Below are 11,632 nucleotides of genomic sequence, written 5' to 3' on the forward strand. Positions count from 1 at the left end.
ATTCATTTTACACCAGAAGAAGATGAAATATTGAAAATGCTTGTTAAAAAATATGGTGAAGGTGAGTGGAGCAGGGTTTCTCGAGAAATGCCCAATCGATCAACACGTCAATGTAGAGAAAGATGGCAAAATCATTTAAATGTAAATGTCTACAAAGGAAAATGGTCACGTGATGAAGATGCTTTACTTAAACTTAAATATCAAGAGCTTGGACCAAAATGGAAAGCAATGGAACAATTTTTTCCTGGAAGAACATCGATTAACATTCGAAACAGATTTAATTGTCTACGTAGGTTTAATGATTTATATACTTTTACAAATGATAATAATACAAAACCACAAACATCAAGTGAAAGAAGTACTCAAATGCCAAATAACATAAAAGCTGATAGCCGGAATAAAGATATACAACAGAATTCAAATATAGATAAAAAGATCATTAAACCTGAAACATGTTCAGATTACATTGATCCATGCGAACCAATGTTTGATATATATTTCAATTTAGATTTTAATTATGAATCTTTATGCGGATGAACCAGAATAAAAATAGAAGTTATAGAGAAGATTTCATGCTAATAAAAAATTCAAAACATTATTTGTATATAGAAAAAGTGAGAACTAAATTTGAACGCAACATGAGTGTCATCTGACATAATTTTGTAAGTCATTGTTACACTTTTTCCGCATATCGACCAAAAGTGATTTTTTCATCAGCCAAATCAAAAGTCACCACAGAAATTTGAATGTTGTCGAGGAAAAATTCAATAATTTACTCGATCGGAAATTGAATCGTAAACTAGTGATCACTTTCTTCAAAAAACATAATTTTTAGTAAATTAGAAAAAAAAATGTGGATAATTTTCTTGTTGATATGAGTGTGAGCATAAATTTACAAACGAAATTCATTTTATTTATAAAAGATATTAAAGTTTTTAATTTAATGTTATATAAAAGTCCAACCCATACCCAATTAGAACAGATTCCCGTTCATATTCAGGAACTGTAGATCTGTCTAATGATTGGGTTTCACTTAGGAGAGCGTTTATGTAAAATGAAAAAAGTGAATAAATATGATAGCACTGTGATTCTCTTTCGGTGCTAAAATAGGAATCTTTCCTCCAAACATGGATACGCGTGGAATATTTATTAATTTTTTTAAAAGCACTTAAAAAAAAGATGAAACTAATCAAAATATTATAATAATTTAATATAATTGTTATGAAGCAAATATCTAAAATTAAAACTGGTAGCATTTTTTTTCTTAATTGCAATAGCATAAGGAACCTAAAAAGAATGATAAAGAACTTCATAAACACTTAAATAATGAACTAATCCACATGAGATTTTCAAGTGATGAAGGAGATAAACTTCAAGAAATACTATCACAAAATGATTATTATTTTAATAAAATTGTTAACAACTTAACTTAATGAAAAATATACATTTGATAATAAAGAATATGTCTTAATAACTTTTTCAACCAAATAAACTCAAAATTATTTAAAATATTTTTACCAATTCCATTATTTCATGAAGATATTGGTAACCGCCTACTATTTTTGCGCACAAAATAAACGGTCAGACGAAATAAATGTCTGAAATCAAGACGATAGCCATAGGTTTCCCTGGGTTTTTTTTTAATATATTAGTCCAAAAAAAATTCTTTTTAATTTTTTTTTGTAAAAAAAGCATATAATTTCAGTGACTTTTTTTGTTACACACAAAGGTAAACTTCTATTTTATTTTAAGAAAATTTTGTTTTTTCTCTTTTTATCCGGCCGAATATATACAGAAAACAACCAAACACAGGTGGTTTTTCTCTCAATTTTCATGAGCTCGATTGCACCAGTCCTGTCTCATGATAACGAACAGCAACTTATTTTATGGATTAAGCAACAATGCAGTTCACCTGATTTTAACGCGTCATCACCAGACTTTCAAGCTGCTATAGCCCTACTTGCTTCTTCAGATTCTTTTCGTCGAAGAGCATCACTTAACTTAACAGATCCAAGTGATATCACGTTAGTCACAAATAATTTCATACAACCAACAGATTTTACATCTTTAGCGCAAATTTTAATTTTTCGCTCAATAATTCGCAGAATTCCAATTTCGCCTCAAATTCAAAGATCAGCTGTACCAATGCCAACGCCTAATAATAACAATGCAGGGAACACATCCTTGTTTTCATTCTCTTTTCTTACAGATCATAAGAGCGAACTATTTCAAGATCACAAAACCGAGCTAACAGTTTCATCAGCCGAACAATTTCGAAATGGGTTTTTTACAGGTCACGGACATCCATTAAAGTTCATGACAGATCGACGAGTTGCAATATTAAGATCTTCATTACCTAAACTTCAATCCCCAGGATATCGCCAAATCACCGACTTAGAAATCAACAAACTCCAATCCGCTCAACAGCAACATGAACTTCGAAATGATGTCATCAAATATTCACTTGATCCGCTTAGTAACACATTACCAGAAATAGCGTTATTCCGACATTCCACGCCTCCAACATCATATCATATCTCACCCCAACACATTAATATCATCACTTCATATGACATGCCATCCAATGTTGAAAGTTCCCAAATGACATCTCATCTTAAGCAAATTATAACACAAGCGAACAAATTTCGTAATACGCTTCTTATGGTGACGCAGCGTCAGAAATCGATGCAAAAAACACTCGACCAATACTTCAAGAAGAAGAAGGATCCATGGAACTCATTAAAGAAGAAAGACTATGCGAAATATCTTGAGACAGTCAAACAAAAGAAAGGGGAACGTATCCAACAAATCTTAGATCAAACTGATCATTACATGAAAGAACTCAGTGAGAAGATACGACTTACACATTCCACTATTATCGAGAATGATCATCCAGTTAATTGTTATGACTTTGACTTAAAATTACCGGAAGATGTTGTACAACCAGAACATTTAACTGGAACACTTAAAGAATATCAAGTGAAAGGACTTCAATGGTTAGTTTCATTATATCAATCACATTTAAATGGAATATTAGCAGATGAAATGGGATTAGGGAAAACTATTCAAACAATAGCATTATTAGCATGGCTATTTGAAAAGAAGAATGATACAGGACCACATTTAATATGTGCTCCATTAGGTACATTACCTAATTGGGAAAATGAATTTAAACAATGGTTTCCACAATTTAAAGTCATCAAATATATTGGTAATCCGAAAGAACGGAAAGAACTTGAACGACATTATATTAATCGGAACTCGACGATTAATGCTATTTTAACTTCATATCAATTTGTAGTTCAAGATAAATCTGTTTTATCACGATTAGATTATAGTTATATAGTTATTGATGAAGCTCATAAACTTAAAAATCATGAAGGAAAACTAAGTCAAACATTATCACATAATTATCGAGGGAAAAATCGATTATTATTGACTGGTACGCCATTACAAAATAATCCACGTGAATTATGGTCATTATTAAATTTCATCTTACCGAATATATTTAAAGATCATAAGAAATTTGATGATTGGTTTACAGCACCATTTGCTAAAGCAGGAGAAGCAGCTAAGTTAACACAAGAAGAACAATGGTTAGTCATTACACAATTACATGCAGTATTACGTCCATTTATCTTTAGAAGAATGAAAGCAGATGTCGCAGATCAATTACCAGATAAAAAAGAAGCTACAATTATATGTGCTATGTCTGCATGGCAACATTCGATGTATTTAACAATGGAAGAAAGTTCAGTTATGGTACGACAAGATATGAAAGTGATTCGAATGGATAATAAGCAAATGCAATGTCGAAAGATATGTAATCATCCATTTTTATTTTATGATACATATTATTTAAATTCGACCTTAATACGTTCATGTGGTAAATTCGAATTACTTGATCGAATATTACCCAAATTCTTTAATACACATCACCGCGTATTAATATTTTCACAAATGACTGAGTTATTAGACTTATTAGAAGATTTATTGAAGTATTTACAATATAAATATTTACGTTTAGATGGAAGTACTAAAAATGAAGAACGTCAACAATATATGGAAATGTTTAATGCTCCTGGAAGTGAATATTTTGCATTTCTTTTATCAACTCGAGCAGGTGGCTTAGGTTTAAATTTACAAACTGCGGATACTGTCATTATATATGATAATGATTGGAATCCATTTGCTGATATGCAAGCGAGTGCACGAGTACATCGAATTGGACAAGAGAAAGAAGTATTAGTGTTAAACTTAAACACTTCTGATTCTGTCGAACGGAAAGTATTAAAAGTCCAAGGAGAAAAGCGTCAACTTGAAGATATAATTATTGGCGTTGCTAAATTCGATGATGAAAGTAATATGGATGAACGAAAAGCAGTATATCAAACAGTAACAGCGAAGAATCAAACTGGTGGACAAACAGGTATAATGAGTGATGAACAAATCAACAAAATAATAGCACGAACACCAGAAGAATATGACATCTTCACACAAATGGATATCGAACGTGACGCGAGATACCAAAAGGAATGGGAACAAGCAGGAAACGTCGGCGATTATCCACGTCTTATTACGTATGAAGAATTGCCCGAATTTTTGAAGATTCCAATTTCCGAATTAACAAAAGAAGATGAACTTCCTGACATACGAAAGTCACGAAGTAAGAATAAGTTATCTGAACTTGATAGTATTACTGACGCTGAATATACGCGTTATATAGAGTTAGGATTAAGTCCACAAGAACATATCGCGGAAATACAAAATTTAAGAGCCGAATGTGGTAACGTGATCGAGAAAGTGAAAGAGATTTTGGGTAATCGTTTCGATACATTGCCATCACAAAAGGATTTGCCCGATTATTATCAAATTATTACAGATCCTATAACATTTAACCAGATAAAGAAAAAACAGAAAAAAGGTGAATACGAATCAGTAAATGCATTGCTCAACGACTTGAGACTAATGGCAAGTAACGCAATGAAATATAATTTGCCCGATACAATACTATATAATGACGCAAAGAAGTTGAATAAGTTCTGCGAAAGAATGGAAAATAAGGTGAAAAAGGAAATACCGGAAGAGGCAACGCAATTAGATTTTTAATAAAGTATAAATGAATAAAATTTTTATAAAAATGAAGTGTTTTTATTTTAATTGGTTAAACTCATTTTGATAAATCCAAAGAATGAATGAAATACCTTTTCATTAAAAACAATTTCTTATATATAAGCATAAAGATGAATTATTAAATACTATAGAAATCAAATTAAATGTATTTGATTGTGTGATAGAGTTGATTGAGAACAGTCATCAAGTGTAATGCCGAATATCCAATTATCATAATTAATTTCTAAGAAAAATTTTGACATAAAAAATGCTTTCCAAAATACATAAAATTTAAGACATGAATACATAATTATGTGGAGCTATTGTTATGCACTTAAATTTTAAAATGCATTTTCTTATGTAAATAAGTGTGGTATCAAAAACAAATTTATAGAATATGTTACAAGAATCGCCAACAATTACCTAAACAAACTGAAACAACATAATGAATTTTTTAATAATTTAAAAATATTATACTTAAAAAAAAATGATTTCATTTAGAATAGACGATATTTTATTAAATATTTATCTCAATTACATTTGTTCAATGAATTTCTCTTCTTTAAAATCATCTGCAAAAGGATCCTCTTCAATGTTTGATATAGATATTCCTGTTGTGAATGTGTTTGCAGTTTGGTTGTCACTTTGTTGTTCTGATATTTCATTTTCATCAATTTCTTCTTTTTGATTTTTAATTCGAATCAATAACACAATAAGTAATGAAATTATAATAATCACAACAACAATAACGCAAACTATTATTGTGATAATTTTTGTTTTGTTATCATTTGTCTGAATTTCATTTCTATAAATAAATGTAAAGAAATTCGAATAGTAATTGTAATATGTCGAATAAATAATAACTGTGTAATCATAATAAATAAATTCCGTTTCGATATAAATATATGACGAATTAATCGTAATTAACGAAATTGTTTTTGTTTGTATTTCATAATAAGTAAACGAATGCGTAATTGATAATGTAAAAGTTAATAAATATGAAAAAGTTTTCGTTAAATCATTTTGAAGTGATTCAGTAAATGCAAATGACTTTGAAAATGTGTTACTTTGGATAAATGTATGCGGTGCTGAATATGTATTAAAAAGAGAAAATGTGTTTGAAACAGAATATGTATCGCTTCGACTGAATGTGTGTGATACTGAAAATGAAATCGTTGAAATTGGATTGCAATTTCCTTCTACACTTTGAACAACTTCTAAATTCCCAAATTTTTCATCTACATATGTTGGATATGTTATAACTGTTGCTGTAACATTATAAAATGCAGATTCTCCAATACTTGGTTCAGTTTCTCCATAATAATAAATGCATTGAAGATTGTAACAATTACCAAATGCTGAATTTCCAATTTCTTTAATTCCATATCCAAGTGTTAATATTATTAAATTAGAACATAATCCAAATACATAATCGCCAATTGCTGTGACTGAATTTGGAATTGTAATGTTTTTTGATTGATGAACATAATGAAAATGCTGATCCACCAATTGTTGTGACATTTTCTCCAAAAATAATTATTTCTAAACTTAAGCATGACGAAAAAACAGAACCTGCAATATCTGATACTGATTTCCCAAAATCAACAGAAATAACTGATGACCATCCTGAAAATGAAATGCCTGGAATTGAATAAATTCCTTCACCAATAATTATAAATTTTGTATCGTTTTTATATTGATTAATTACATTAAAATCATTTGAACTTATTATTGTTAGTGTTGAATTATCATAAAATAATTGAAAAGAATTCATGAAAAACACAACAAAAATTAAAACATTTTTATCTTTTTTCTTTTCGTTCGTTTTCAATGCATATTTGGTCAAAAACAATTTCTGTGCGGTTACCGATTTTTTCTGATAAAAATTGACATAAACTGCCGATATCATTGAAAAAACGGCGGTTAAACGAACAATAGCATTGAATTTAAATGGTCGGTCTGTTTTATCGTTTCGCATCAATGGAAAAAAAAGAAATTTACGCTGGATCAAAGACATATTCCCATGATATCGATTCAAAGTTTGTTTTGTTAGATTGTTCTCAATAAGGATACTGATTGCAAAAGGTTTATTTTGTGTATTTGTAAAATATGAATATGGGAATTTTATTTTGTCATAAAAGAATTGACGTATTATTGATGTACACATACTGCCAGTCATGAAATTTGAAAATGAACTGGTTTTAAAGAAATTAGAATTATTGTTAAATATATCAAAATTTTCATCCTTAATTGCAGTGTTTGGAACTTCTGCATTGTGTATGTGCGTTAGCCTTTCTTTAGTTTGGTTCGTTTTCATATTTGATATTTTTATAAAAAAAAAAAAATGGAATTCCTGGTCTTGTATCGGTTATATATTGCTTTATTATGTTCGAAATGAACAGCATTTGCAGGGTTTTCATCTTTCAAGATCTAATATAGTTGAAGACCTTAACTAAATACACATCGGCCAATACAAAAGTTAAAAATCATACGGTTAACATGTAAAAAATTTGTTGTTGAATTGAAGTTTTTCAATTTAACCTAAATTTATTTGCTTCAATATTTAAATACATCTACAAAAAGATAATGAATTAAATGATTTTAAAGACACTTTTAAATAATTTAATGAACGAATGTGATAGAGTTGAATCTGTTGATTAAAATGATGTACCTTTGTTGTTGGTAAACGTTTTTTAAAGTATTCAATTTCATGATTTTTAAGAGATCTGTGTCATTTTGATTCTTTTAACACAAATTAAATAAATTAAAAAGTCTTTAAATAATGTCATTTAAATGAATACTTGGAAAGAGAAAATGTCATTGTATGTTTGTATGTAATAAATTATTTTATATTATAAATAACATATCCTTTAACTTCTATATTAGTGGTGATTCATAATAGTTTGTGCTGTTAATATTTTATTGCTAAAAATGTATTTGAATTGGAATGTGTAAAACTTCGATTAAAATTAATAAAAGAAATATGCTACTGAGCATAGAGCTCATTGAGATTAGAGCAGTTTCCTTCTGGATATGATTTTCTATTATCTAAATTTCCAATGTTATGAAACTATTTTCATTGAAATTGCGTTTTTTATAAAAATAATTAAACACTAAATGAAAGAATTAAAACAATACTTAACATATGAAATCTGTGCAGAAGAAAGACACTTATATTTTTCTGCGTTGATATCAAGTAAATTTAATTCATTTTCTTTTGATATAATAAATTTTGTGACTTTATGAGTACATTATTTGTTATAATATGAGAATGTAAAGGAATATGTTCTTTTGTATTCGAAAGTAAAACAAAAGAAATGCTTGGAAAATAAATAATGTGAAAATCATGTTTTTTCATTTTAATAATTTACCATTGCAAAGAAATTTATTGTTTAGTATGGTTTCAAATTTATTTTCTTTTTATATATTTTTATTAGGTTATTTTATATCCATTTGAAAAATATTAAGAAAGATAGTTTCAGTACCAGCTGTTAAATAAAGCAATAAGTGATTTATGTAAATAATAATGTTATTTTGTTTTGAATAAAACAAATTAAATTTATAATATTGAAAGAAGTTTCTTTATTGTTTTGTGATCAGACTAAGTATTAATACATTTTTTATATAAACCAAAAATGTCCTGATAACATTCATAACTTTGGCGATGAGGACAAATTTTTAGACATTTAATACTGTGCTATTGACGTAAAGCTCAAATGAAAAATATCAATTTACAACTCGACTACAATGAAAGTACATATCCTTAATGTTTTTGTTATGCTATAAAAACATAATTATAATAATTGTGAAATTATATTTATCATTCTACAAAATTTCAGATAAAGTTTAATCCTTAAATTATAAAGAGAAAAATTCGTATGGCACTTAGTTTGGCGACCATTTGATAGCAAAATCGCTTCAAGCAACAAGACAATTTTGGATAATAACCATGTGGTTGGGTGAGAAATTTGCCACTTAATATACGATCATTTTTGACTCAATCACAAACGACCAAAGATTGCCAATAAATTTTTAAATGTCCGAACAAGTAACAAACCAAGAAAACTCAAACCAACAAAAAGGCAACACAAGAAGACCTTACTATAGAAAGCCAAGAAATAATCGTTTTGTATACGTTTCAAATCCAAATAAAGATCGATTTTTCTACTCTGCGCCTCGGTCCAACCAAGATCGAAATCGGTTTTTATATGTTGCTAAAGACGATGCTAAAGGAGAGGAAACTCCAAAATCTACTGAAGTACCTAAGCCTGCCAAAGATGAGACTCCAGTAGAAGCGCCAAAACCAGCCGAAAACCAGAAGCAAGAACAAACTAGGCCCACTGCAAATACAAATTATTCACGGCAAAGGAATTTTAGGGACAATCGCTTCACATATGTGGCAAAGAATAAAAATAATGATAATGATCGCTTCACATACAGAGCACCTAACTCAGGTGGTAATGGTCGTAACCGTTTCTTATACGTTTCAAAGGACTAAATTTGATTTCATGATCACCAAAAGAAAAAATTTGCAAACATAAAAATTACCGTTGCACAACATGTTTTTTAAGTAGTGGCTGAGTTAAGTTTTTTTAAATGTATTCTTCATGAACCCTCTGTTCTCCCATCTGATAAGCACTTTTTAGTTCAATTTTTGATACACCTCAATGAAATCATTGTATGAAAAAATAGTTTACAGTAAACCGATAGAACTTTTTGATTGGTTTACATAGAAATTCATTCCTTGCATTCTGACATAGAACTTAATTGTTACCATATTCAATAAATTTAATGAAAACTCTATACAGACATGGTTTCTTACGACATTAAGGTATAGTATTAACTAAAATTTTGATTTTTTATGACTAAATGAAAAACAAATTATTTATAAATTTATATAGATAAGTTAAAATGATTATATTAAAGCTTTAATTGAATTATTTCTTTGAAATTTCCTATCGTTTTTTTACAACAATAAATTACTATTCACCGATTAAAAAGCAAACAAAACGTATTGGAAAAACCGATAGATTGATTTCCTATCAAATATGGACGGTTATATAAACGTATTTTCTAATTCGGAAAAAATAGATCATAGTATAATCCGTTTATAATTGTTTCTCATTGTTTCACTAATGCAAAGTTCTCAACACATAACTTTAACACCTCAGGAATTGGAAGAAAAAGAAACAGCGAATGGTTTATTTTATAATGGAAATTAACAGAAGTATATTATAAAACTTCAGGTGATATTCACAATTTCGTCTTTGACCTCTGTAGAAATAAAGGTTTTATTCCATGCGCAAAAGACAAAAAAACGAATCAATTTGTTAGATATCGTTGTGAATATTCTGGCGATCCGACACCAGGTGCAAAATTATTCAAAAAAACTGCATGCCCATTTTATTTGAATACTTTACTAAACAAAAATAGTTATCACATAACTTCATTGATGCCAGACACAACCATCCATTAGAACCTGGAAAAACTTCTTTAATTATTAGTCCAGAAATTGAAAGAGAAATACAAATGCTTAGTAATATTAACATAAAACCAAGGCAAATTGCTGATATTATGGAACTTAGAGGACTAAAAATACCTTCAAATATTATAGCTGGAATAACTTATAAAGTAAGATTTTCATCCATTGATGAGGAATATGAAAGCCTTTGTAAATATATGGTTGATAATAATGGAATATGTGTTCCATTTGATTATATTCATCCTGAACGGAAAATGCCTTTAAGATGTGCAATTTGGACTCAGACTGAATAAGAAAAATTGAACTTATTAAAGTTTGGAGATATAATTTTCTTCGATAGTACAGACCCTAAATTAAAAAATGGATGGATTGTAATACCTGTAGATGTAATTGATTATAATAGACACATTATTTCAGGTGGCCTTTGCTTCTTAGCATTTGAAACTGAAGAAACGATTTCATTTCTTCTATCTCAGATTTTTACTCCCGATATTGCAGAAAAAACGATGTAATAATTACTGATGAAGATCAATATTATAAAAGTCCAATAGCAGAAATGAATCATTCTCCATATCATGTTTTATGCGCAATTCATAAAAGAAAAAATTTTGATCGACATAGCAAAGAAAGCGAAGTTAACAAGTTCGAAAAAGTTGAAGCAAAGAATTTGTAGTCTAAAATTTGTTATTCAACTAACAAAAGAGAAGTTGACAATTGCTTTTCATCATTGTTTCAATTAAAAGATGCGCAATTGGTAAATTATATAAGAAAAATTCAAAATGATAAAAATTATTTTTGTAAAGCGTTAATTCAAAAATGCACACTTGGCTACAATACTTATTCAGTTGCTGAATCTATAAATCGAATAATTAAGTCTGATACAAAAGAAAAAAAAATGTTTTTGGCGGAATTTCGTAAGAATTACAATCATTTTTTGAAAAGATCATATAGAAATGCTCAAATTTCTGATTCAAAATTATTATGTCCAATTACTTTTTTTTTCTCAGATATTTTTCAAAATGCTTCCAAGATATGTAT

The 11,632-nt window shown here is 28.7% G+C and overlaps 2 protein-coding genes across 2 annotated transcripts; both read left to right on the forward strand.

Moving 5' to 3' along the window:
- Nucleotides 1-1,833: 1,833 nt before the first annotated feature.
- GO595_008192 (Chromatin structure-remodeling complex subunit snf21) lies at nt 1,834-5,109 on the forward strand (the record flags this gene model as incomplete). Its single annotated transcript, XM_067921740.1, has 1 exon — nt 1,834-5,109. The coding sequence occupies one exon, from the start codon at nt 1,834-1,836 to the stop codon at nt 5,107-5,109; it is 3,276 nt and encodes a 1,091-aa protein (XP_067771671.1).
- Nucleotides 5,110-9,148: 4,039 nt separating this feature from the next.
- On the forward strand, nt 9,149-9,610 carry GO595_008193 (uncharacterized protein; the record flags this gene model as incomplete). Its single annotated transcript, XM_067921741.1, has 1 exon — nt 9,149-9,610. The coding sequence occupies one exon, from the start codon at nt 9,149-9,151 to the stop codon at nt 9,608-9,610; it is 462 nt and encodes a 153-aa protein (XP_067771672.1).
- Between the last annotated feature and the right edge of the window lie 2,022 nt (nt 9,611-11,632).

This window comes from Histomonas meleagridis, assembly GCF_020186115.1.
Source record: "Histomonas meleagridis strain 2922-C6/04-10x chromosome Unknown contig_60, whole genome shotgun sequence".
Classification (NCBI taxonomy): Eukaryota; Parabasalia; order Tritrichomonadida; family Dientamoebidae; genus Histomonas; species Histomonas meleagridis.